A 27840-nucleotide genomic window follows, 5' to 3' on the forward strand; every position below is an offset into this window, starting at 1 on the left:
GTTACTTCGCACACGGTCGTAAGTCGTCAAACCATTGGGTGCGTTTATGACGACGTAGTAAACGTTGGTCAGAGGCACACTTAAGTGGGGAACCCAGTTTAGACCGATCGAAAAATCGTCTCTTCTTTTATTGCATGAATCGTTAGTATAACTATTCAAGAATATGTGGTCAAAATTTCAAAGCAAAATTCCTATTAGTTCGAATGCAATGAGCACTTAAGTGACCGCCCGTCGGTTCTGTGAAGAAGCGCACGGTAATTATAACGGACGGTCGCCCAGACCCTTCTTTTCCAGCTACCTGCCTCAATACCGCTGTACTATTGAATAACAGAATGACGCATATGAGCAAGAAGAGGGATTGCTATATGATGCTGGAATAGCTGATTAACCGGTGAGCATTTTTTATAATTAATTACTGCCTTGAATTTCTCGGTTTCGCTACATTTTATTTCAAACGCGTTTTTCTCGAAACGACTTTTTTTCGACTTGCGTACATTCTAGTTCAAAAAGTTATTGATCAATCGTTCTGAAATTTGGTGTAGATATTCTTTATTTAATTCCACGTGATATGAACCTAATTCGGGGATTATATTATTATTAAAAATATGTTTTTATGCAAGAAAGATGAAAAAATATAGTATAAAAACATGACATTGTGTTCAAACACCTCAAAAACATGCAATTTTCAATTTGTTTGATCAAAATTAGGTTCATATTCTTAGAAAATATGTTTTTAATGAAAAAAAAAAAATCCTGACGATTACAGATAAAAATTGCGACGTCAGGGATGTACGCAAGCCAAATGCTCGGATGGCAATCGCCCATGGACTGCACGCGGTAACACCACTATTTCCGGCGGAAATCATTTGAAAAAATTTCAAAGTGTACTTGAAAACATAAATAAAATATCCTCCAAGTTTAAACATTTTGTGATTATTCCTTTCTGGTTAAAAAAAAATCATGAAAAACAGCAAAATTTCAACCTCATAAACCGGTTTCCCCCCTTAATACACATGAAACCGATGGAAACAACACTACGAAATTCCGGATTTCGTACGTGATAAACAGTAGCAAATCAAAGAGTAGATTATTGAATGAAAGAAACAGTTATTGGTCTGAATTAAAAAATACAAATGAAAGTGTGGTAAAGTTACTGCTTATAAATTTGATAAAATTTTATCGTAGATTCAAAGAAAAAACTAAGTCCAACTCTTCTGAATACTTTTAACGAAATTATCGCTGATATTGGAAAATGCTAGAATCCACTTATGCAGACACTGTACTAACGTATATTTGCGATAAAACGCAACTTAACATAATAGTCCCAATTCGCCGCAATGAACGCTTCAGATTAGAGCTGAAAAACCAAAAAGTTTCATCGTATTTCCGCAACTGTTGATCGTACGATATTTTGTTGAACTTTCCGAATTTCCAAGGGTCCAATTAGTCGGAATTGGGTCCTTCTAATCAATTGTGAGCCTAAAAATTTTGGAAGTATGTTTTTGTAAAACTCTTGAGGAGTTAAAAAAGGTTGTAGGTGAAAAGTTATAGTAAGAAAACGCAAACTTTCGTCGTTTTTCTTAACTGTTAGTAGGTGGCAGGAAAAACGTTAGCATTTTAGACTTTGTGCACGAATTTTCCCGTAGGATAATCGAATATAATCGATGCAAATTGGTATGCGCTCGACAGCGTCCTAACATTAAACAAATTTTATTATCTATGTACAACATGTTATTTATCTTTCCACTCTTTTCTCTTCAAGTAACTTTATCCGTCATCAAACTCAACATCCAGCTCCAAATCCAGTGTGCTGATTTCTTGAAGGGTGTTTAACAGTGTATATCGAGAAAATCTGATATACAGTTTTCTAAACCAAACGTATTGGGATTTGTGAGCCATCATGGCCATCTGTATTTGACATAACAATTACTAATTCAGGAGATTGAATATCGAGACATTTATAAGCTGAATGATATCAATTCAGAACCTACATGTATGATTTTCCGTTGTTTAAAGCTGAGTAGATACCAATGAGATGCAAATAGCAGGCTGATTGGTAAATCCAACATCAGAGTATATTTTCGTAGTATATTTACAGATTCTAGTACATACATCTTGCAATCTGGAAAATAGTATGGAACTTTAATAGTTAATAGAAGCTTTACAGTAACTTCTATAGTATCGTTAGTTTATGTATACGTAGAAAATATAAATTGCTCACTTACATGATGGCAATTTATTCTCCATGCATAGAGAAGCAACTCCATAGAAAATTGAAGTATGATTTTTATGCCCGCTGACCCCTCGCTTATCAAACGTAATAACCGCATTTATCCTGTAACTTTCAACGTGTTGAAGAATCGTCTCCCCTACTACATTCTCTGGCCATTGAACTTTTGGATCATCAGGTAACTGTGTAGACCTAGATATTCAAATGAGAACTATTAGTAGACTGTGATTCAAATATTAAAACGAAGTTTGGTAATTTCTTAAATCTGTGTCGTGATGATCAGTAAAAAGTGGCTTTGAGCTTACATCAAAATGGTAACATTAGCTTCTGGGATTCCTAGGGTCTTAGCACTAGCCCAGAGTTCCTCTTTTCTTCTTTTAGCACCTCCTGCAATGACAACCAAAATTTGTATCAAGATGTCGTATCAACAATAAAATAAACAAGACAAGAATACGTATCATGGGTACCTATGGTTAAACACAGGAGATAAACTTCGGAATTTTTCTGTTCTATCATACAATGTAGCATTGGACCAAAGAACATGACTTCGTCGTCCGGATGAGCAATAACTAACAATATTCTAGCAGGTGGTCCAGGCAACTGCCAAGCCTTATGACTGACATTCAATAACAGTGTATACAAAAATATGCAAACGCAAAAGTAAGCAACGCCGGCAATAACTAGCTGCCACGCTACTTCTTTTAAGTACCAAACTGTTTCATCAAATAACATGTTAAAATAATTGGTCAACGAGCTCACTATTGACACATCCATTAGAAGGGCTTGGTAAAATGAAGTTTACAAATTTTTGATTACAGTCATACTTTACGATACATGGAGATTTATATCTAATACAATTTTTATTCTTATTGAAAATTTAATTAGAATTTAAAATAATTAGGTTAGGCTTAGGTTAGGTTATGTCATGTACAATCACGATTCGAAGGATTTGAAAGGTCGGACCCCATGACGTCGGATCGGGTTCAAACCCGTTTCCCTATGCTTATCAGATTTATTCGTATTCAAGCTCTTCCAAAATGACTTGTGCGATTGATTTTTGGTTTAACTAGAGATTTTGAAAAAAAAGGTTACATTATTTTAGTATTATAGTTCTCTCTACATTGCCAACGTGCGAATAAAATCTAGTGAAATCCCCAGAATCAGATGTTTTGCTGCTACGCCAGTGGTGTTGGTTAACCAAACCTGACTGTACACTATTTGTCGACACTTGACAGACGTTAATTTAAAAGATAGTAAGTTTTCTAATTCAGATTCGGAAAAGAAAATTTTAATTGTACCTGATTGAATTTGAGCGGACTTGAGGTGGTGTTGCAATGGCCAAAGAGATGAAGGAGGTGGACATATTTCGCGACACGTACGTGAGATACCTTGGTAAATGATAAGTTTTCGATTTAGAACGGATTAATTATCAATTATCTCCGTACTACTGATAAATTCTTCTGAAAAGTACGCATTCCGATTATTTTAACAAATTTTTCGTTCATATACATATTGATTTATTGTCAATTTAATCCAACAAGAACAGTTGTACTTGTCAATAAGTGGTTCATCCTTCTCTTTTTCTAGGATACGCTAACGAGGTCGGTGAAGCTTTTAGAGGTATCGTCGCAAAAAATTTGGTACGATTTAGCTATGCTGTAGCAATCGGCTACGTTATTGCTGACTCTTCGTGCAAGGCAGTTGTTGCCTATCAGGTACATAAATGATAAAATATGTAAAACATAAATCTTTGAAATAAATTACACAGGGATTTGGACGCATTCTATACCCCTCAGCTACGGTAGGTATAAATATTTCCTACGTTTTCTGCTGGCTGTCGGTAAGAGAAACAGTGACAATATTTATCATCTATCGGCTCCCATTTAAAATAATGGAAGTTCGTTATTTATACAGAAAGATCACTACAGATTTGTCCCAGTCACATTTTCACTGTCCATACATTGAAAAAACAAAAATTCACTCATCTCATTCACTTAGCCAATAATTACCGCTATCTAGCGATATTTGCGACCGATAAAACTGAGCTCGAACATCACAAAGTCGAAAAGTTTATCGAAAATACATGTTTCTGTAGAATAATCTTTTAAATTTTCGGTCATCTTGATACTTTGACTGTAATATTACTGTTTTTTTCTTATTTCAGCAAGAACCATCCCCGCATAAAATTAAACGAGTGGCTCTTTCAGCATCTGATTGCTTGATATGGCAAGGGTTTGCTTCTGTGGTGATTCCCGGGTTTACTATAAATAGGATCTGTTACTCTGTTCAATTTGCGCAGAAAAAGTTTAGTGGCAAAAAATTTCAAAGCCCTTGGATTAGCGTAGCGATCGGTCTGATATCCATACCGTTTATTATTCATCCCATAGATGCTTTGGTTGAAAATGGAATGAATCTGACTTACAGAAAATGGGTTGGCCACAGTCCCAATATAGCACCGGATTAATGTCAACTAATTTCCAAGTAACACCACAGTTGTTCCAAGTCTCGTTAGTACAAATTAATTAACAAAGTAAAGACAATGCTTTGCGCGCAAGCAGTAAATTATTTGTAACATAAAGCGATATAAACATTTTCATCGAATTAAACGCATATTTAATGTTTTCCTTATTGTTAATTCATAATTGTTATCATGTATACCTGTACGTTTTATTAGATTGATTGTTACTAACAAATAAAAATTTACTATAAAATTGATTTTCCTTCTTGGTGGTTCATCCTATGTACAATAAGCTGTCATTTTCCATATAACAAGCGACAATTGACAACTACCTCATCGGACTAACGAGGAAAATAAATCGCGTGTCTTTTGTTTCTGAAAGTTTACTCGGCAAAAAAGAATCTTCCAAAGTCATGTGTTTTCGAATTTTCATTCGTCAACAAAAAATTGTGCAAATGAGGATTCAGGATTCTTATATCCGGATAATATGCTACAATCATATCTTACCCGCTTCCTTAGCTTATTCATGAGCTTCACGTTACAAATGCTCCTTAACTAAATAAGTAGTCTACCCGACAACGTTCGCCGTATGTCAAGACAGTTAGTGGTTGAAGCCAGTACACAAACAAATTTGTAAACAGGTACTTGACTTTCAAATATTGTTGTTAAATTGACTATTAAGAGAACAGTTTGGTTAGTATAGGCAGGTTGGTATTCACTTCCTTCTCGAACACCATGAAATAAGCACCGCAAGCGTTAGGGAATGTCGTTTTATGTAAATGTTAAATAATTCATCTTCCATAGTACTTTAAATAATAAGATAAAATATTAAGCCTTCGCATTTATGTACAATATGAAATTTGAAAACACTAAAAAGTATTTAGATGCAATAGAGATAAATAATTACCTTATAGCTGTGCAATGTTCTTAACGTGACAGTCAGTGAGTAAATGTAAGTTGTGTAACAATTTGTTATTATTTATATCAAAGAAACCTGATGATGGCAGGCGAGGCCTGCCAAAACGTCGTACAGAAAATAAAATTGATTGCTAAATGTGCATCATTCCATCCCTGACCGTCATCCAACGAAATCAAATCTTCATAATATTTGGTTTATCAAAATATTTGTCACGATTAAATTTTGTTTTCTTATTGTTTTACATAATTATTAACTCAATTTCCGTGTATACGTGTAGATATTTCTTATTTATATATCATATACGAATAGAAGGGAATGCCGAAAAGCACAGACGCATCTATTGGACGAAAAACTACCGTTCGTAACGCGCAAAGTGGAACGATACGGTTCGTTTTACAGAGCAGGTGTATACCGTCTAAGGAAAATGGTTCTTATTTAACGCTGATTCATCTCAGACCAAACTCGGTTTGAGTGAGCTCTACTTGCCCATGAAATCTGACATCTGTATAGGTTTACACCTACATCGCAGCGAGGAGAATCATTATAAAATCTAATGGCCCTATACTTCTACCCTTGTTCATCGACAAATAAATCAAATTGTATTTTACTCCTTCATTGGTGTCTACAAGTATACATATGGGACTCCTTATACAGCTGTTCCCATACCATATAGCCTATTGCTGAAGGATATTGCAATTCAGAATTTGTTGATGATCTACATCGATGCGACGACTTTATACTCGCAGATACCGCAGATGGTACGCTGCGATCGTTATACTTACCTGCTACACTGCTAATGAATTGTTTATAAGGTAAATAATAATCATTTTACGTTATACAGTTCGATGTAGAATAAAGAGACTAAGCGAATTAAAATCAGTTAGTTTACGTTTCCGAAACTGCATTGACCGATTTCTTTTTTATCCTACAATTACAAACTAATCTGTCGCAGTAGATACGTGCTAAAATATAAATGTTCACGATAGAGGTGAAATGGAACTCAAAATTGATCGTGGACGTTTTTTTCGGTATATATACATACATGTATATAGTGATCTATCTACATACATCTAGCGATCGAGGGTTCTACAGTCTAAAATATTTATACGATTTCAAACGCACTATACTCACGAATTATAAAGAATCAATTGTTTGAATTATCCACGCGACCAGTCGCATATATTTGCGCTTTATACTTGGAAAATCGTCGAGTACAGTTTTCAGTCATAAAAATCGGACGGGCATATTTTTCTAAAAATGGCAGACGTAGTCTGATCGAGTTTATATACAAATCAAACACTAGAAGCTAAACGCAATGACCTCGCCATCAGTGCAAATAATATGTACATCAATGTACATCAATAAGCTGCAATCGAGCAGTGAACGTAGAATAAGTAAAAATCGACTCGATCCCACCCCCTGATAGCGAATCAAGTATAAGAAATTGGTAATTCACTTTCATCAATGAACGTACGGTTTTGAATTATCGATCAAGATCGGAAGATTATGATCGATAGACGCAATATTCATTCTTCCGGATCTCTATAATCGCATAGAAGAGTGTTAATTCCCTTTAGGCGAAACCGCAGAATCACGCGGTATACGTCAAGGGAGTTGGCCCGCCTCCTAATTTTCCCATTCCGCAACCGAAACTGCGGAAGTATCGCTAGGACGTCGCGAACAGTACTCCGGAAGAGAATTTCGATCAAAGACGTTTCGTTACCCGATAGAGAGCATGCAGAGGTTGCGCAGGGCGGTCAGTGTAAAAGCAAAGCTTGCGTCATCGACCCCCGACGTCCCGCAAGCTCGAGTGAGTTGGTACTTAGTTCGCGGGTTGGCAAATATCCCGAGGCGTAGGTACGAGGCCACATACAACAGACCTTGTACCGTGCGCGGTGGAACACTTTCTTAAATTGAATAATTTAAAAATTAAATTTCTGAAACCTGTGGCATTCTGGGATCCTCCGGTAGTCTACCCACCGGCAGGATCAATAGGTATTTCCAGTCGGCGCTTTCCTGCGTCCACGCGGCGGCCATGTCTGGCTCATTCCGGGGATGGACACGCCCACCGCCGGCAGCCGCGGCCAATCGCAGCCGGTTACGAGGGGTGAAAAGCTGTGGGTCGAGCCCGACGCGGTATCCTGACCGCTCGGTGGGCGTGGCCTGTCGCCCCTTCCAAAGGGGATTTTCCTGCAGCAGGTGCAGCCAGTTGGCAGGCGGACTCCAAGCAAGCGCCTCGTGTCACGCCGCCACGCAGTTGTCGTCCCGGTCCTCTTTGCCATCGGATGAGCGCGACGGTGCCGAATTACAATAGCGCACGGTGTGTCGGTAGTCCGCAGATACAAGACGCGGAGGAAGTAATTCGGGTCGCAAGGACGGACCGCAAGTCAGCTTTGGGACTTGAGAGAGATAACAAGCCTTTGCCCTGACCCGTGCTTTCACATAATCTGTACGATATTTTTTTACTTTACAAAATTTTATCCAGTGTTTTCATTTGCGTTAATTTCGTCGCTGGGGAGCCTTTTACATTTATAACGGATACAAGCTGCGGCCGCACGTGTGATAAAAGGATGTGTATAATTTATACACGGCTAGACGAGAGAGCTGTGCTGTATATGTATAGTTTTCGGGTGAAATAAAGTTTCATTTGTGCGTCAAGATTGTAAGGAGAACGGATTGTGCGGGTGGTTGAGCTTGACGTATATTCTTGCCGATACTCGTGAGCAGCCCTTCCGATCGCGTTCTCTCCTAACTCTACGTACAAGTTGAGCGGAGAAATATTTACCTCACGAGTTAAGTGCGCCGAGCGTATTTCTCACCGCGGCTGTATAAAGTGTGTCTAATACCGAAGGAGTAAAAAGTGTATAAACAAAAAACTATTTAAAACAAACGCAGAAATAACTAGTTGAGAGGAGGATAAAAAAACAAAAAAAAACGATCTCCTTATACGTTGGAATCACTGTACATAGTATACGGAGACAAAGGAAGTTATGCAGCAGGTGAATAATGACAGATCGTTCGTTGACCGTAAACGTGGTAACGATGCCGCATCTCTGGAGAAAAACTAATCATTCGTCCGAGAATATCTGCAGGTAAAACGACGTTGGTGAATTACAGGAGGACAGTAGTACAGAGGGTGCGAGCTGCAATCGACAATTGAGTTGTCAAAGTTCGGAGAGTAGTGACGGAAATCTCCGAAGAATAAGTATTGGAAGAAGTAAAGGAAGAAAGAGGACGTAGACCAGCGAGCGTCGCCGAGAAAAATCGTCCCGATCGGTTTATAATTTAGTACGGAATCGTTTCGATAGACAGTGACGCTGATTAATACGTAACGCTGCACCTGCCGCGTGTTGGACGCATACACCTATATATATATATATATATATATATATATATAAACACATAAATACGTATACAATCACGTATAGAAGATAGAAACGATCGGTGAAGAGAAGTGCGCTTCCTTAGGCTTGGAGACAATACTGTAACAGTGGGTGCGCTGGGGCCCTCGGCACCCTTCGGCCGTTACGGGCCCGCCGAGGGAGCGGCCGCTGCGGGGGAGGTGGAGGGGTACGGGGGCGGTGGGGGCGGCGGCGGTGGCGGTGGCGCCCCTGGGGTCGCGGGCCTCGCGGGGGGAACCCCCCGGATTAGGGTTGCACCCCTGGGGGGGCCTTGTTGCGCGCCCCTTCCCGTCACCCAGGCCCACAACATAGGTGAGCCCCCGATCTGCGGTTTATTACGCATCTAGTTAAAATTAACGCTCGATTGACGGCTAGCTTTTGAAAGCTCGATTGCGCACGGAGCCTCTTTCATCCAACTTTATACCGCAGGTATAAATATTGTAGAAGGAAACTCGAGGGTACGATGGATGCGAGAAAGATTCTTGTACTTTGTACTCATTGTTTCTTACTACAGCATGGACGGACGTCGATAAATGTTAGAACGTTATCATTCGAGCTTTTGGAAGTAAGCTGGGACAATTGCTTGTGGTTGTAGTGAAGTTAATGGAAGGATATGTGTATGTTACACGGAGAGAAGAGAGCAGATTTTACTCAATAATGCGGGAGAAGAGACACGTCGAGGTTTTTGGTAAACAATATCCATCTTTTACCATAATAGTAGCAGATTTTACTCTGCATATAATAGTGGTTTTCATTGTTGTAGAGTAAATTCTGCCTTTCACGAAGTATATTTTACCAAAAAACCTGACGCGTTCCTTCTTTCTTGCAGTTTTTAGTAAAACTTGCACTTTTATTCTCTACGCGGAGGGTGCAACTCTTGTACAATGTGAGTAATTTCAAGTCCTACTGTAATTTCCTGAGATTAGTATAGGTATGGCTAATGTCGTTTGCGTTATTCGTCTGATGGATCACGAAATTAGAGACGACACGGTATTAACAAATGTACCATGACAATTGTACGATACTTCCCTTCTCACAAAACCCCGACGAAAAAGATTAAGCATTGCATTTATAACGCGGATCCCTGAATGTTAGCATGGACGTAATTTTGAGTCACTTGTTTCCTCTTGACCATTAGAAGAACTTGATCCTTAGATTCCCGAAGAGGTCACGGTACGTGAAATTTTAAAAACGAACGCGGTTCAGTGAGCGGCATCTAGACCGTGAAATTCAAAAAAGTATCAGTACTTATAAACATTAAAGAAGGGTTGCACCCAGCGCTGTGTGTTATCTGCTGGGGCGAAAAGGTGTATAATCTCTTGTCTGAGCCGCTCAGGTATAAGTGATCCATGTAAGTCGGTGAACGTTGAACCACGATATTTGAAAGAATGGTATAGCAGTGACTGAGATCGCGAACGCGCATTATTTTACACAAATTTATGCATACATATATATGATATAAAATTATAAGTGAATTAAGCGGGAAAACGGAAAGTGTGTTTTTCGAATTCGTCTAAAAGGTCCGACTTACGGTGCTGTATCTCTGAGTGGTTCATTGAATTTCGTCCGACAATGAGCGCTTCTTTACCGTCTGCTGTTATTATGTGGGATAATTGTAGTAAGATTGCACGGGTTATACCATATTCTGTCTGGGGTTATTCAACGTAATTTCGCATTGTTCGTCCTGTATAAACAACGTTTAGACCCAACCCCAATTTTAGGGCTTGACAAGGAACAATTGCAACAGCTTGTCGTATCACTATTCTTAGCGAATACACCACACCTCTGTCTTATAGTTGTGCGCCATAAATACAGGATCTGTAATATTCGACCGTCAATGGGTTGCTTTGAGAAAATGATCTCCTTATCAACGATGTCGTTGTGTTCAATGAGTAAGCGAATGATTCGAATCTTGGTGCATAAAACAAGTGACGTAGAATATGGAAGACATAACCGACGTGCATGGAGTGCTTGAAGCTGGGAGAGAAGCAAACTGATAAAAGTTCGTCAAATCGCTCGGTTTAGGAAGGTGCGGATTAGCTATGCTCCTGTCCTGCGCGGGCTGCGAGAAACCTATTCTGGACAAGTTCCTGTTGAACGTGTTGGACCGAGCCTGGCACGCCAATTGTGTCCGCTGTTTCGATTGCCGCATCGAACTACAGGACAAGTGCTTCTCGAGGGAGGCGAAACTCTTCTGCAGAAACGATTTCTTCAGGTCGGTTTACCAATGTTAAAACTTGGCATTAATTCATTAGTCTTATACCTGATTATCAGCTAAGAAACGAAAGAAACCGCTGTCACAGCTCCCCGTACATAACGTTGACGTTCCTCGGCCCTCCCGCGATTTTTTTTCCAAGGAATCCTGTCTGCCGCTTCCATTTTTTGCCCGAATGGTATCGCAAGCGTGAATTAACAATCAAGATTTCGACCCGATGGTCTGATACTCGGATCTGTGACTGACCGACTGCCTTGCGGCTTGACTTGTAAAACGCCGCATTTTTTCTGTCAGGAGGGATTCCTTGAATTCGAGAATCAAATAAGGAGGTTCGCGGAACGCGTCATCGTATCACATTAAGATGTTTGCCCGCAGAAAATCCTACCTTTGCTTCGCACCCTCGTCCATAAATTGCATCGGCCCCGCAAATTGCATGCTACATATGCATACTGAGCGTTGCTAATTGGCTTACGCGAACGAAAAAAAACGCTGCGAACTTTCGAAGAGTGAATCGCACGTATAACAATCATACTCAAATGTATGGGATACGAACTGCATGCGTGTGAATATGGCGAGTCGAGTTGTCATTTTTCAGGCTCTGCTAACAAGCCGAAACTGCAACTGAAATATTCCTGCCACCGTTATGTTTGGCGTGAAATGACAATCGATAATCGCTGAGTACCGTAGACGACGTTACAGGCGAAATAAAATTTGAAGCGTGCGAATGGCCGCCATGTTGATTTGGCACCGGCGTTTAAATTCCACTGTTTGCACGATCGGCAAACATGTTTTTTGTGTAATTCTAGCCAACTTAACTTTTATAGCCGAATCGCAGTATTTCACGCCAATTATTCCTGCACCATGGACTGCGGGTATAAAAAAAAAAAAATCCCCCACGTATTTCAGTTTTAAAAATGAATATTTAGCAATGCAGACGGAACCGCTGGTTATATAATATTTTTGGTAAAAATGTTGAAAATTTGATTAAGCGGGTTCTCGTAAGCCACCAAAGACGCGTGGCGATGGTGCCGAATATTCTCCTTCCGATCGACCTAAAAAGGTATCTAATTTTTTATGAATAATGCCCTTATTCAACGTGACTCGATTTATGCGTGTTAGTAGCCGCGGGTCGTAGACCGGCGCGTATATTATAACACGCGTCAAAAGGCGCATGCACGCAGGCAAGGGCCGAACGAGGAAATATTATAAATGTTCCGTGACACCCATACGAGAGTTTGTTGGGCGTGACGACTGCTCCGAAGCGTATTCCAGGAAGGTCAGCCATCAGGGGATTCGTCTTGAGGTTTTTGCCAACCCACGTTACGGTTTATTGCGTCATCGCGAGTCGCGCCTCCGCGGATAAATGCAGAGCGCGGACCTCGCATCGTGCTGCGGGATAAACCTTACTAATTAATTTAAATCGACACCTTCCTTAAACCCGAGCCGACGGTTTAATACGATTCCAAAACTTCTGGAACTCTTATTTTCTAGCCTTACACCTTGCGTCAAAAAAGCTCAACCGCGCCTTTCGGAAAAGTTTTTTTTTTCACCTTGAACGCAAGCCGAAGACTCGCTGTCGATACTTGGAGTTTTTTCGTGTTTTCCGAGTTATTCCAGTAAAGTGCCTTTGCTTAATTGCTAGAAACGCGTGATCGAGAAAACAGAAATATCGAAAGTTACGCGCGATGTAATCATGGTCCTCGGTAAAAGTTCCCTTATTATTCATCTTTCAATCGATCGTATCCTGCCGTTAATGGCGCAAAGATCAATCAGATCATCCAGCAATTTCGTATTACGTGCAACGCGTACTGCGGCTAATCATAAGAAACTACGAATCCCGGCATATCCCGGAGTTTCGCCTTTTCCAAGACCAATTTGCAGCAGCTTCGAGTGTAGAATAATTGTGTAAGAAAACTTACAATTATCGAGTATGAAAACCCTTCGGCTTGCGCGACGAAGAGTGATTCTTCTAATACCGCGTCGCGGCGGCACCTGCGCGATATTTAAGAGAAGTCGTAGGTAAGAAAGTAAAGATGAAAGAGACAAAAGAGAAATAAAAAACCAGCCGAGCGGTCCGGCATCGAGTCGCGTGTTGTGTTGGAAACTCCGGGCGTCGCGGCGCGTCGGCAGGCAAGTTCTGCTCTCGTCATCCCGGGAGCAAACCTTCTTCTGCAAGCCGTGGCTAATCGGGTGCGTTCGTTTTTATGCACGGGACCCGGTGTGTGATTTGTGTTGAACCTGCGCGTGTATAGTCGTTGCGGCCGTGTAGAGTATTCTTGTATTTCTTATTTTTGGGAGAATTCTCCGAGGCTTTTTCACCCGCGCGGCTTAGCCACGGTTTCCTTTTACTCTTTGCTCTTCTACTAAATTTTTTCTCCCCCTCTTTCTCTCTCTTTCTCTTTTTCTCTCGTTCTCTTTTTCCTTTACGTATATACGATTCTAACGCCAAGAAACCCTTTTTACTATTTAATAATCTTTCCAGTCTTATACGTGTGGTATACATACATACACACTTCGGCGGATGCGCGCATATTGCGTGCACATATTCTATACGCGCGCACACGCACGCACGCATACACCTCGTCCGGAGACAAGAGGTCGTACGACAGAACACATAAATAAACGGTTGCAGCGGGTTAGCTAATTGCCAGTAATTAATTGTGTAACATTTGTAATTAGACGGAGATAAATATATACTGCGCGAAAAAATAATTGAAAGACTTGTTGAAAAGGCGGTAACATACGCGTGTATACATTTTACGTATATTAACGATCGCTACAGCTGAAAATTTAGGTATACGGGCAGCACAGAATAATAGAAACATTGAATGTGTTGATGAACATATTTGCGAAAAGCGACTATACGTGCAATACGAGGATATTGTAGGTACGTCCTTAAAGCGCTTGAAGCTTTGATGAGAATGCGAAGTTTTCCACGTTTGCTGATTTGCGCTTATGGCTTATTCTGTTTACACCTTTTAACATATATTTGCATATAAGTGCAACCTGCTTTTAACGACACGGAGATATCTCGTAGCTTCCAACCTTTCCATGGAACGCAACTCGTCGCCATAAAATATTATTGCTACATTATCTTTGGAATAATAATAGTCGTTTCATCGGCTGTATTAGGAGATAGCTTAAATTGTATGACCGAGAAATAAATCAAGATTCGCGACGGGTTGGTTCAAAGAAATTTAAAATATTTTTGAACTATGTGAATTGACCAAATAATTGTAGTATTTACAGGGAATAAATTTTGATATCAATGTTTGCTTCATCGCCTGTCCAAAATTGCAATGAAACGCATGAATTTAGGGATAGCACAGGTACTGTATTAATCAATCCTACAATAATAAGACATTTTTATATGAATCGTTATAATCTTTATGAAAAAGAGATGGTACAGTACGTTTGACAACCGTACTATTTACTGTTGGAAAATTGAGAGTGCGAAAAAGTGATAGGGATAAATAACATGTGTTCCAAAAATAATTCTCAAAGCAAGTATTTCGAGTAATATATATTCTCCACAAGAACTCGTAATGAATTGAAAGTCACTTGTACTTTCTGCAACTGGGATTTCAGAGAAATTCTAAAAGACTACACGAAAGATAGTCAAGACTACAAGAAAGATAGAGTGGTGTAAATATATACATATATTATCGAACAAGTAAAGCAATTCGTTTACATCGAACACAACAAGATTTTACTTTGCATTATACTAATTTTCGTTGTTCGACTCCATTAAAAAATTTAATTTAATATAATTCTTTCAATGTTGTAAGAGTCTGATATTCTTACGAGCCCTTCCAAAAAAAGTTATTAATCCTACCTCGACTATCCCAAAATTCGTATATTTTATTGTAATTATAAATAAGTAATAAAGCAAACATTGGTACCAACATTTTCTTCGCGACTCGACGATCTTCATCTACAGTACATTCTCATGCGAATTAGCGAAGAGGCAGTGAACGCACAATCGGTAAATTACCTCATAATCGTCGGTTAACTTAAAATTTTCCGCAGTTTTAATTGCAAGCCTTGATTCTCTTGCGTATAGAGATTCAAGGCGTGGATGGAAAAATTATCTCATTCCCATCCATCGCGTTGCTTGTATCTACAGTCTGACGCCATCGCGGTGAAGCTAATTGTAAGACGTAGTCCGTGCCAAGAATCACGTGATTCAAACTCTGCAGGCACGTTAAAGCTTAATGCTTAATGCTTAAATGCTTTCATCGAAATATAAATCATAACCTTACGCTGTGTGATTTTTCATATCGTCGCAAAATGTAGCGAATTTAAGTGATAGTTTTAGATGTTACTGCGGGATCCCGAAGACAGCTCCGTATAACACTATTGCAGGTCGTTAATATTCACCTGAACTTATTCAGCCATTGATCAATGGTTCTCCAATACCGGTAATAAATCAAGAGCACAACAATTTATCGATCTATAAAGGGTAGAGCAAAAAAAGGAAAATTTTTTCAACAAACCAATTTACCAGTAGCGAATGCAAAAATATTTGAAATCAATCGCGGTTCCTCAGTAATTTATCATTTATCTTTTACAATACTTTTTGCAAAGCAGCACTTACAATCAGTTTAGTTTTTACTCGAAGTTGCCGTTTTCCTGTTTCGTATTGCAGTCAAAAACTGTTTCACGAATGTGGATTTTGACAGTAAAAATAACGTCGACTTTGCGAGACAATGATTTAAGTTTTGTAAATTTATCGCAACAGATCGACAGGTAGTTGGGAAGAAAACTTGAAAATTTTTTCGTACATTTAAACAAATACCAAGATCTCCAGATATGAGAAGAGAATATTGTTGGGAAATGCGGCGATAAGTTACACTCTACAAACTTCGGTACTCGTGCGTTGTAAAAAATGATTCGTTCCGTGAGGTATTTTCATCGACGATAAATGCACGTGCGTTACATCGGATCGTGAGTCAAATAGATACACGTGTCAACGTGCAGTAATTACATAATCGCAGGGGGATCGATTAATCAAGCCGTTGAAAATTCGGGTCTGTGAACTTGTAATATTTCCCCGTTGAAGGTGTAATTCTCACCTTTGTAACCGAGTGACTGAAAGACCAGTCAACAAACCGGACAACAAGTACAAAGATTGTTGCTGGAATAATTCTGCGGGTCGCTCTTGCGTTAAACGAGATACAGCTGTTTGAAATTAATGCAGTTTAATTCGAGATTTCGCCGCCGTTTCAAACTGTTTTCATTCACGCACTTTCGGCCGCTCCGGATCAGCCAACGGGCTTGAAAAGTCGAAAGTCCCACTTCAAACGCAACTCGATTTTATGTAAAACATACGTACGTATACCTATGTATAACATATATGGAAGTCCGTTGACTCACGGCGGCTGCCGGGACTTTGAGCTTGATTTGTCAGCCGCCCTGACCTTCGACCTCTCAGAGTATAATTTAACCCAGCTTGCGCCGCGCCCCGTCGCGTCGCGTCTAACGCTTCCTACCGATGATTTATTACATTTTTTTGTTATACTTTAAAGCGAATCGCCGTCACGGGCCGATGCACGTCGAATCCCCGTGTCCCTATCACCGAATCCAACGACTACTTGAGACCAGCCGACATTCATCCTCAGCGTCGAACTTGACCGAAGTTATATTATGTACCTGAAGAAATAGGTTTTTAATTACTCGAAGGAAATTTCTCAGCATCGCGGTCGTTTGATCCGTTTCGATTTTGATCGCCGTCTGGAGCTTCCAAATATATATCGATACGAATTTCAAAAGTCTTGCGAAAATTGTGTTGAAATTTTCAGGAACGATCGTTTAAGCTGAGAATATTCCATCGCAATTATCGATACTCGTATGGTTAAATACTTAGATGTTAGTTTCGCGGGATTCGAATGGAAAAAATGTTGAACTTTGACCCTGCGTCAATGCGGCAAAGGTGATCCTTTGATTAATCGAAGGATTTTGTGTTTGGTCTACAGGCGATACGGTACGAAGTGCGGTGGTTGCCTGCAAGGCATCAGCCCGTCGGATCTGGTAAGAAAGGCTAGAGACAAGGTGTTCCATCTGAACTGTTTCACGTGCCTGGTTTGCCGGAAACAGCTAAGCACAGGTGAGGAGCTTTACGTGCTGGACGATAACAAGTTCGTATGCAAGGAGGATTACTTGTCCGGAAAACCTTTACCCCACACGCACCATGCCCACAGTCATCACAGTCATCACGGTGAGTTTTGAGCCCATCGCATCCGCATGAATCGGTATAAGAATCGACCTGCGTGTACAAGAAATTTTTTTTTTTTAAATTTATTTTCTTTTATTACTTGTTTTTTTTTTCTTTTTTTTTTATAGTTTCACCGACAATCATCGCTTCTTTCCCCCGATAGTATTTATAAAGAGGTGTTGTTCACCTGTGAATTCAATTTTGAAATGCTGTGAAAGCCGGCACAAGTCTTCATCTCTCGAGACGCCGCTCCGCGTCAACCGAAATTAGCGCCGAGCTAGTCAAACGTGAAGAGGATGAAAATTTATAGAGACTTTTAGGGTGACTCGGTTAAGGAGACTCGTGTATAACGTCGAAGATTAAACTGTGAAATTATACGTTCTAATTAAAATATTACGGTATAGCTAAACGACAGATTTTACAGCTGGTTAACTGCGTCGTGCATGTATATAAAAACGGTGGAATACATTTGAATAGAGATATTGACCGGCCAAATACAGAAACGGAGAAAAGATGTGTCGAGAGGTGGGTGCATAATTCAAGTCGGCTCGGTCTGTCCGCATACTTCAACCGATTGTTATAATATGTACATCAATTTATTAAAGAATGCACTTTGATATTATACTTAGACGACAGGGATACTTGAAATTAGGGAATTACGTAAAATGGTAAAGTCAAGGGAATTCCGATTCTTTCGTAAATTGGAAACTGCACAAATTACGAGGATTTCGTACCAGCTGCAGCTGTAGAAATACTGCATTTTAACGAACATTGACGGATAAAATCGATCCATGTCTGCTCGGGATAAAATAAATACGTATCTATGCAGGATGTGATCCTGAATGACACCGGTGAAAGTTGTTTCTCAGAAAAGTCCAATTACGTTAGGTGGAGAAAAAATTTGCATCGTACCGTTAATTTCGGGCAGAATAAACCCATTCCGCGATACACTCTTTGCGAAACATTCAAAAATCATCGGAGAACGATGCGATCTGTGTACAATATACATGTACATAGAGGTATGTTGTACCCGGTGCGACAACCGCTTTTACTTCGATTGCCTCTAGCGATGAGACGTGACGTTTTATGGATCCAGACGCGGACTTTCGACTCGTTATACTTTAAATGATACAGTAAACCCCTTCAATAAAACTGGGCTGTTAAAAATTTAATTCGAGGTACGCCAATCCTGCATAAATAGTCTTAACTAACTAAGCGAATTTCAGTCAACATACTACAATGGCTTCCTGACGGTAGTAAAGATGGCGTCGAAATTTCTGCAGACTTTCGTAAAACACTGTCGATGATAATTCTGATTCGTGTTAGAAAAGTCGAGATTTTCACGGTGTTGCAGATTTAACCGGCGACAGTTCATGGAAGAATGTGCGAGGGTTCGAATGAGTTGAAAACCGCGCGAATCTCGTTTTTTTCCGTACATTCCATTCTCGTGGAACATTTGACAGCTAATTCTAAATGTACGAGGTAACGGTTCGACACTTTTAAGTTCGGCGATTTAACAGGGGCTTCGCAGTGTCGTTGCGAAGGATTATTGCAGGGTGTGTTATGCGCGAGGTTCGATAGAGGAAAGGGGAAATATCTTGTGTAGGCTATACGCGAACCTCTGAGAAGACGAGAGGCGGCAAGCTGTGAAAACACCGCAACGCAGGTCCTTGAAAAGAGTACCGCGGCTCAGTTTCATGGGGTTTTGTAACGATGAAACGAAAACCGAAGGTCGTTATGTTACGCAGCAGGGCCCTTTTGTCGCATGCCGACACCTAACCGCAAGGCCCAACCCCCTCGGATCCTCTCGAGCTTCGGTGTAGGGCCCCGACCTCCCCACTCTGCTAGAGCTGGGCATAACGCGATGAATTATGCGCAGAATTTCAACTTTAAATACCTTTTAAAGCCAACTTGAGTATTAGGTTATTGTCAGAGAGTCAGAGAGACTCGCTGTCCTACCCGTCGACGCCAATTTGCTTAACCCAGCTCAGTTCGAATCCTCCGTTAAAAACTCTCGCGATTGTGTAAGAGCATAACAGGATTGAAAAAAAAATACAGGTAGGATGTAACCTCGGAATACGACTGTTTGTTTAGCCACGAAAATAAGTCAATTAATTCGGTAACCGTTTCGTGGTTCGTCCAACAAAGCAAACCCCAAAAGGTATCTACTCGTATATGCTCGAGTAAAATCTGTGCGTATCTACCTCACGAGACCAACGAATTGCGGCAAAATTTACTCTCCCTGATCAAGATTTGCCGGAGGATTCACAGCTCCGCGGTATTTAAATCAGGATTCAAGCCGTTTGATAGTTATAATTTGGTAGATCAACGAAGGGTAATGTTTAGATATAAGGTTTAGAATTAGCTACCAGTTTGCTGGATCTCCATGTGTACTCAGAGCCAGAGGGTTAATTTCAGACCGGTAGGTATGAAATTGCACGCTACTTTTATCCTCGATTATAATTTTCTTTTATTGCGTCAGCACAAATGCCGCTGCATCGCGAAGTGGGTATAGGTACGTCCGCTCTGCAGTAGGTCTAGCTTATATCGAAGCGCTGATTTCTTTACCGTACCTGTATTACACTACCGGCCACTGTTGCACGTATATACATTATACACATTACGCGTTGCGAAATTTAAATGCAAGATCTAATCATCGCGTTGATTGTATATTATATTTATAACCTCCGCGGCGATAAGCATGCACCGTTCTCAGAAACGACGCTTCAAGTTCAGTCATGAGTTTAAATATTAAATAAATATTAAACTATTCATGCAACTCGTGTATAACTGTTCGAATAAAAAAAAAAAATCGTTTTTTTCCCCATAATTTGATAAAATTTTCTCGAATAATACTCCGACGCTACAATTATTCCCGTCGCTATTCTTTCCCTACGAAAAATTCAAGCTTGATTAATTCGCGTTTGATTTGAGACAGCGATCGTTTGGCAAATTTAGAACGAATTCAATTTGTCATAAGCTGTATTAAAAACGCCCGTCCACTCCGCGCCGAGTACAGATAACCGACGATGACTCGAAATTGGATGATTTGGTGTTGACAGGGGGTGATTCTCTGATGGGATCCGGTTCCGAGGACGAGGACGATGACGGGAGTTCGCACCACCATCACGGCGGCGTCGGTGGGACGCATTTGGGGCCTCACAACCTCGCCGCCGGGGTTCCTGGGGACCCGGGTGTTGGCCACGGCGGTGATTTACCCCTTGGCGGTGACCCCTGCAAGCAGGAAGACTCGGAGGATCAAGGTGAGCTAAGCCTGCAGCGTTGCGTTGATCTCATCGTCGGCAAAAGTCCCTCTCTTCCCAGATCCGCTCCACTGCGGTATTCGGTTAGAAACTCGCGTGCCTGTACTTCGTTTTGTCAGCAAAAATAAAACTCAACTCCCATGACCGAAGGCCGAAAAGAAAGCTTGTTGTACGTACAGTCAACAGTCCGTGGCAATTATCGCCTAACAAACGAAGGTGGCAACGAAGGTGACGGTACGATTGGAACGCTGTCAACAGGCTGCAGGTGAGATTCGTACGACATGTTGATCGGTCTGCTATACCTTGAAGGCAAGGATAGCGCGTTGTGTAAAATGTACCTGTATAAGATGTTCATGGTTTTATCGACGACTGCCATTTACGTCGATGCCGTCCAAGCCCGATTTCAACGTTGTTTGATATTGTTTGACGGGGAGTAACGACGTTCCTGATGTTATTTTCCATCTATCGACACCTTGCAACGTCAAATCTAAATCCAAACAGGGTAAAGCACTGATTCAAAACCGTACGCGTCACTCAGTATAATCACGATTCTGTGTCTACGCACGGTGTCTTGTGAAAAATAGTACCTTCGAATGGTTTGAAAATTGTCAGGTCACTGGAAGAGCGCCTAAAATACAACGCCGTTTGTACTTGCGTCTCCTATGCATCGTCAATGGTTCGCGGGTAGCTTGCATAAAGTCGTATATGTGTATTATATATACATGTCGGTATAATACACCATTGTGGAGTGTGACACTGTCCAAATATTTTCTTTGTCCCGTGGTTGAGACCTCCCCTGCGCTGTGTGTACAGTATCTATGGCCTGCAGGACGTATAGATCTCAATGGGCTTATAGGAGGCTGTGTAATAATTCAATGGGGATGTCTATTTTCGGTGGGGCGAAAACTCACGACTGTGCAGAAATGTATGGTGGCAGCGATCGGGAAACGATGCTCAGACCTTCTTCGAGTATATTCGGGGACAAAGCGAAGAGAAAACCGGCTCTCTCTTTCCTTGGCTTTTCAATCCTCTCCGTACGGAAAATAGCTGATGGCATATCAATCGGTCGGTCGATCTCTGCACAATAAGCGAAAATAAGGTTGCAACAACGCGAACACCGACCGGTATTAACGGTACTATTTACCTATACATATATCAGCGCTTGTGTATCCTGCAAAGTTTATTGTGCCCATAAGATATATGTGTGTATATATATATATGTAATAATATGTATACTTATTTAAGTGACGAAACTTGCATTGCACTATTTTTTACCCAGTCAGACGTTTTTTTTGGACTCGAAAAGCAATTACAGCCGAACACCTTTTACGGAGAACGTGATGATCGATTTGTTCTGTCGTATGTGATATAAAAAATTCACGTCATCGGGTAGATTTTCTAAATGTCTAAAAACATCGACGAAACTTTGGCAAAACTATGCGTAAATTTTTCAATATTAATATTTTATTATTAAAAATTTTTGCACATGTATATATATTGTTACAAAGGGTGAAATCACCCGTTTTGCCCCCTTTTTAATGATCTATTAGTCATCATAGATAAAAGACGTTTATAAACCTCTTATGTCTTTCAAAAGAATAAGGTTGCTGCCTCAACCAACATTATTGTAAAAACAGTCTTGTTTCAGACTTAAAACCAGAAACACGTACCCTGCAATTAAAGCTTTTTCACGACATTTATTTACGCCTTCGATTTTGGCTTGACAATCAAACTCACGAATCCATATTTATTTCCGTAACGTCCAAGAACGTTACAATATATATACATGTGCGAGAATGAAAGAAAAATGCCCCTCTAATCCTCACAATAAGCCGTGTTAATTCGATGAAAGAATTAGCCGACCCAGTTATGTATATACACGTGATAAACCGTTCGCGACCGATATATACCAACATATATACCTATATACATGTATATATGTATACGGAACGGTTTTGATCCGGGAACTTGGGCCGAAGTAAAGCGGCAGGTATACGTTATACATATAGATGGTATACATAGATGCCGCGGTGTAAAATGTTTTTTCGCCGGTGAAGGTAAAAAATTGAACCCGGTTCAACGAGGGTTAAACGATGAAATTATTGTGTACTCTTTGATCGAAGGTTCGCTCGACGGCGATCCCGAGACTCGAGACAGCCAGACGGAGAATAAAAGTCCGGACGGTGGAGCGGGCGGAGGAAGCGGCGACGGCGGGGCCGGTTCCAAAAGGCGCGGCCCCAGGACGACCATTAAAGCCAAGCAGTTGGAGATACTCAAGACGGCGTTTTCGCAGACGCCCAAACCGACGAGACACATCAGGGAACAACTCGCCAAGGAGACCGGCCTTCCTATGAGGGTCATACAGGTGAGTCGGTTCTTCGCGTCGTTCTGCTTGTCGGAAATTTTTTCTTCCTTCATCACAGATATTCCCCGGAGATGAAGTCGTGCCTTAACTCTGCTGTACGTGTAATTTTTGCCGCAGTGCAGTAATTTGACACTGTTACTCGAAGACGAGTCAGCGATTGATCTCATCGCATTGATGAGACGAAATTTTCATGGCAGTTCGTTTGCTAATTTTCATCAGCCAACGGTTTAAATCGTGGCGATCTGTAACGCTACTTAACGCCGAACATTCAGAGCTGATCGCTGCAGTTTAATTTTACACTTCTAGTTCGAAAATTACATTTTTACTTTTGTAATTTAGCAGCAATCGCGGTGATTCTCTGTCGATGCAGTGACGTCGAAGAAATGTATACATAAATGAAGATTTTTGCTCAATTATTACTTTGATGAGTCTGAAAAAATCATCACGTTTGGTTATAATGGGAGAAAGTATGGACGACTGAATTCGTAACAGTAACGATTGCGTGATTACAGTTGTGCTGAGATTTCAACTTCTTCGATCAAGTATATTAAATTTATAACGCGAACATTTACGACGATAAAACCGCATATTATAGTCCAAAATATATACACACCTTCGGGTATGTCTTGCGCTTTGTGGATAGAAAGTAATGATTGTACCGTTGGGTATATTTCGCATGTTTTATCAAAGAAAGTTCTGCACACTGGGCGTCGAACTGTAATATTCGCCATTAAATTTACCCGCGTGGAGCAAAATTTTATTAGTTGAATTTAATCACGCGGTAGAGGTAAGAAGATCGGTTATTGTCGCGAATACGGTTACTGCCATATAAAAGGTCTTCGCATTAATCAAAGGGGAGAATTAAAAAAACCCTGCAAGTGCGATGTTTTTCAAAAAAACTTCCTCACACGAACTCAAGCGATACCTAAATAACAATTCAACGAATAAGAAACCGTTTTTCACCGTTTCTTTTAGTCGAATTCCTGGTCGCAAGCACTTGCGACCTCTTTCAATTCTCCTCTCAAATTACAAAATTGGCAATAGACGATGCGCAATTATTGCGTCCCGTGGTGCTTTGAAAATAAAAGCCGATCGCAAAAGTACGCGCGAATTTAAGCTGCGCGAGGATTACAGGAAATCGTTATCCTTTCTCGTTTCAGGTGTGGTTTCAAAACAAAAGGAGCAAAGAGCGGAGGCTGAAACAACTAACGTCGATGGGCAGGGGCCCCTTCTTCGGTGGATCTCGAAAGATGCGGGGGTTCCCCTTGAACTTGAGTCCCGGGGCGCTTGGTGGCGAAGACGGACCCCCGCCGGGATTCCCCTACTTCGCCACGGACAAGTTCGAGTTTGGATACGGCGGACCCGTCGCGTTTCACCACGAATTTTTCGGCGGTCATCCCCCGCCGCATCCTCACGGCCCTCCCTTCAGCGGTCCGGGAAATCCTGGTGAGTTCTATAGATTTTTTTAGAGTGTTTCTGGTGCGCTGAGAAAAATTTCATTTGTTACAGTAACTAGAAAAATTGAGTACCTAAAACAGGTATCGTTGAAAAAAAAAAAAAAATGTTTGAATATCGTTGGAATTACGAAAAACGAGGTACACGTAACCATTTTGCGCTATCGTCGATACTTTTTTGGTTATTGCAAGGCAAAATCAGTTTCTGAGGTTTACTCAACTTTTTTAGTTAAACAAGGCTTTGACGTCAATTTATTCTTGCACGAGCATTAAATTTTCGAAACAGTTGCAAGAAAACATAATAACAGTGATCGTAATGAGAAGGAATAGTAACGGATACCAGACCTTCTGGTAACAGCTAGAAAACTAATTTACATTTTGTACCTAGAACTATATTTTTCGATTACGGTAAAAAATGAAAATAGTCAAAGACTGAGCGGTAACCGGAACTAAAAATTTCTCTCAGGACGTTTATTACGAAGATCTTTTACAAGGACTAAAATTTACTCCTTCGGAGGGTGATCGGATGGCTTATCGATGTAAGGCCGTTCCGTATTGTACAAATTTTCCGTCGAGCTTTTCACTGCCGCGTTGTATAACCAGCTACGTTGCCATATACAGTAGGTGGGGGTTGCGAAAGTTGTGCGTATATGCACGCAAATAGATGATACGTGTGTAAATTTGAACGGGTATTGGTTTATTTATATTCGTAAAGTCTGCCTGGGATTATCGATTATCGAAACATCCGCGACGCAATATAAATCTATAGATATTATAATTACGCAAAATATAATGCGTAACGCGACCAGTGTATTGTTTATCTGCAGAGCAGATGTATTATTCGGAATTCATTCTTGCAACATTGTACGCACATTATTTTCGTTCGTGGATGCTTTATAGATTCAGGACGATCATGAGGATGACTCTGAATCAATCTTTACTTATCGTTAGTTTTAAAATGCCAGCCGAGAAAAAATTTGAGAACATCTTGTTCATTCAGTATCGAATGGAGCTCAAGTTGAGTGTTTTAAATGAAAGACCATTGTGCAACGGAATACCGTTTTCATTGATCGTGAAGTGAAGTGAAACGTTGCTTGAATTCGCGATTTTTTAAATGAAATTTCGCCTACCGTCAACGGTATCGTCAATGCTCTTCATAAACTTTCGTTCAAACATATTTTTACCGAGACATACATCCTTAACACCGCCGCATTCACTTCCTCCTGTCGATACGTGTTTGCATTCACTTTTACAATACGTAACCGCTTGAACTCGTCTCCTATTTAACCATTCAGAGACGGTTTCGGATGTAACCGATACGTCTACCAGAAGTCAATAGAATCCTGCTGGAACAGCAGCTCGGCAGTTTATCGTAAAAGGTATAATATGCACAGAGAGAAGCATTGTCCGCAGTCAGTCGAGTGAATGAAGCGAATCGCGAATATTTCGCGCCGTTTTACCAGAAAATTTGTAACCGCAATCTCGATTCCTCCCCGTGAACGCGCATTTACGTGCGTTCGTGTGACAAAAACTTGATTTAAGAAAATAAAATTAAATATAATAAAGTGAACAAAATTAAAATACTTGGGTACACCGGCGATTCGGCAAAAAAAAATTCCTCCAGTTCCAAGGGCTAAAGTGTCTTTAGTTTTTAGTTGGTCTTGCTATTGCAGGCCTAGATCCGGCTAGTCTCGCTGGAATGGCAGCTGCGGCTGCTGCGGCCGGCGAATATCCTCCCCCCGGCGGACCTGGCGGACCTCCCGAGTTCCTCACGGGTCCTCCAGGCCAAGGTCCTCCCGCACCGCCAGGTGGCAGTCCAGGGGAATTCCTAGCGCCGTCAGGTAAGACGATTCACCGTTAAACCGCAACGAACCTAATTACCTATGTAACAAAAGATGTCGGATGTCCGTCGCTTGTCGGAGATGAAATATTTAAGCCGCCGCTTTGAAAACGATAACGAGATGATTTTCAGCCGTGCGAGGTTGGGATTAATATTATACAATCGCGGAACCCTTTAATAACGATAATTGATCGACAGGGCTCCGGTATGTTAATTAAGAAGAATTCCGAATCTTTGCAGGCGGTGGCCAGGGAAACCCTGGCGGCGGTGGTAACGGGGGCGGTCCAGGAGGCGGGGGAGGCGGTGGCGGATTCCCGGAACCCCACCAGATGCAGAGCGAAGGCCTTGTCTGGTAGAACAAATTAGCCCAGCATAACAGTTCTTAATTTATGTATAAGGAACTCGAGTAAATTTGAGGAAGACACGTGAATTGAGATCCGCGCGGTCGCAAAAGGTGCTCGATCAGCAGCTCCTCGATCTGTTGATCATCACTTCTGCCTCTGTTTTTGTAAGATATATTTATCATTATTATTGTGTATAAAATTGGAGCCCCCCCCCACCCCCCCCCCCCTGACCCACTTCATCCCTGAAACCCCGAAGATCCCTATTATGTATAATGTTATGTACCTTGTTAATTATTTTAACGTTAATTATACCTTAAGAGACCTTGTAGATATTGCTATCACACATTGTACTAATTATTATTATTAAATATAAATATATAAATATATACATATATTTTGTGTGTGTGTGTATGTGTGTGTGTGTGTGTGTATATATATATACAGACACACACATATATATATATATATATTATATATACATATAACTGTTAAGGCGGCATTCGATGTAAATACACTTTGACGAAAACAAAAAGACAAGATATACAGAAAGGAAAACAAATTGACGTATAACATATTTCAAATTTACTTAACACACATTAGATTTTAAAGACGAAACCGATATTATATATACATATATGTATATATATGCATATGTATATAAATAATAATAACACTAAATATTGTGTACGACACAACACGCCCCGCCATAATGCATATTAATTATAAATATTATTATATAATAAACCACCTCGTATTTCCGTAAAAATAATCGTCTCTACCTGATCACCTCGGTGTGTTACACTTTCACCTTACCCCGATATACCCTGTCCTCCCCAGTCGTCAACAGGTTTAAGTTCACGCATCTTGTCCGAAGGACAATGAACCTCGACATGCGACATTGCAGACCTTGGAAAATACGTAACAGACGTACCGTCTTATACGGCGTAGCTGTTTACCGGCAGCACCGGCTTATCAACTTCTGCAGGCTCGTATTATTCTAAACATGTCGTATCAAGGGCTGAGCCGCTCTGCGTTATCGGTTCTCCAAGTATTTGCAAATTTCCATCACTAGGCCGAAACGTTTAAGAACAAAGAATTCACGCCTCGGAGTCTACATCCACATTATAAAATGTCGAA

At 40.7% G+C, this 27840-nt stretch overlaps 3 protein-coding genes across 4 annotated transcripts; 2 read left to right on the top strand and 1 right to left on the bottom strand.

The window, feature by feature from the left end:
• Positions 1–1694: 1694 nt before the first annotated feature.
• LOC124300081 (N-acetylglucosaminyl-phosphatidylinositol de-N-acetylase) lies at positions 1695–3355 on the bottom strand. Its single transcript, XM_046753738.1, has 5 exons — positions 2698–3355; positions 2536–2617; positions 2226–2422; positions 1992–2122; positions 1695–1908 (listed from the first exon to the last, which is right to left on the bottom strand). Exons 1-5 carry the CDS (start codon positions 3002–3004, stop codon positions 1768–1770), a joined length of 858 nt encoding a protein of 285 aa, XP_046609694.1. The 5' UTR covers positions 3005–3355; the 3' UTR covers positions 1695–1767.
• A 67-nt stretch (positions 3356–3422) lies between these two features.
• LOC124300082 (mitochondrial fission process protein 1) lies at positions 3423–5825 on the top strand. The gene is made up of 3 exons (XM_046753739.1): positions 3423–3622; positions 3818–3945; positions 4395–5825. Exons 1-3 carry the CDS (start codon positions 3565–3567, stop codon positions 4692–4694), a joined length of 486 nt encoding a protein of 161 aa, XP_046609695.1. The 5' UTR covers positions 3423–3564; the 3' UTR covers positions 4695–5825.
• Positions 5826–9221: 3396 nt separating this feature from the next.
• LOC124300566 (LIM/homeobox protein Lhx5) lies at positions 9222–27446 on the top strand. Of its 2 annotated transcripts, none has more exons than XM_046754791.1 (8): positions 9222–9320; positions 11034–11223; positions 17199–17440; positions 20500–20700; positions 22824–23065; positions 24226–24511; positions 26175–26360; positions 26600–27446. In XM_046754791.1, exons 2-8 carry the CDS (start codon positions 11051–11053, stop codon positions 26713–26715), a joined length of 1446 nt encoding a protein of 481 aa, XP_046610747.1. In that variant the 5' UTR covers positions 9222–9320; positions 11034–11050; the 3' UTR covers positions 26716–27446. The 2 variants fall into 2 exon arrangements, with proteins under 2 accessions (XP_046610747.1, XP_046610748.1); XM_046754792.1 differs by having other exon boundaries at positions 26193–26360.
• Positions 27447–27840: the final 394 nt, after the last annotated feature.

This window comes from Neodiprion virginianus, chromosome 3 (assembly GCF_021901495.1).
Source record: "Neodiprion virginianus isolate iyNeoVirg1 chromosome 3, iyNeoVirg1.1, whole genome shotgun sequence".
Classification (NCBI taxonomy): domain Eukaryota; kingdom Metazoa; phylum Arthropoda; class Insecta; order Hymenoptera; family Diprionidae; genus Neodiprion; species Neodiprion virginianus.

Excerpts from the sequence above, each read along its gene's own strand:
- LOC124300566 (XM_046754791.1), top strand. The coding sequence starts at position 11,051 with ATGCTCCTGTCCTGCGCGGGCTGCGAGAAACCTATTCTGGACAAGTTC. Across the intron at positions 24,512-26,174 it reads CAGCGGTCCGGGAAATCCTG|TTGGTCTTGCTATTGCAGGC; the intron begins GTGAGTTCTATA and ends TTTAGTTTTTAG. Across the intron at positions 26,361-26,599 it reads GGAATTCCTAGCGCCGTCAG|GCGGTGGCCAGGGAAACCCT; the intron begins GTAAGACGATTC and ends GAATCTTTGCAG.
- LOC124300082 (XM_046753739.1), top strand. The coding sequence starts at position 3,565 with ATGGCCAAAGAGATGAAGGAGGTGGACATATTTCGCGACACGTACGTG. Across the intron at positions 3,623-3,817 it reads CACGTACGTGAGATACCTTG|GATACGCTAACGAGGTCGGT; the intron begins GTAAATGATAAG and ends CTCTTTTTCTAG. Across the intron at positions 3,946-4,394 it reads AGGCAGTTGTTGCCTATCAG|CAAGAACCATCCCCGCATAA; the intron begins GTACATAAATGA and ends TTCTTATTTCAG.
- LOC124300081 (XM_046753738.1), bottom strand. The coding sequence starts at position 3,004 with ATGGATGTGTCAATAGTGAGCTCGTTGACCAATTATTTTAACATGTTA. Across the intron at positions 2,618-2,697 it reads TCTCCTGTGTTTAACCATAG|GAGGTGCTAAAAGAAGAAAA; the intron begins GTACCCATGATA and ends TTGTCATTGCAG. Across the intron at positions 2,123-2,225 it reads GGAGAATAAATTGCCATCAT|ATTGCAAGATGTATGTACTA; the intron begins GTAAGTGAGCAA and ends ACTATTTTCCAG.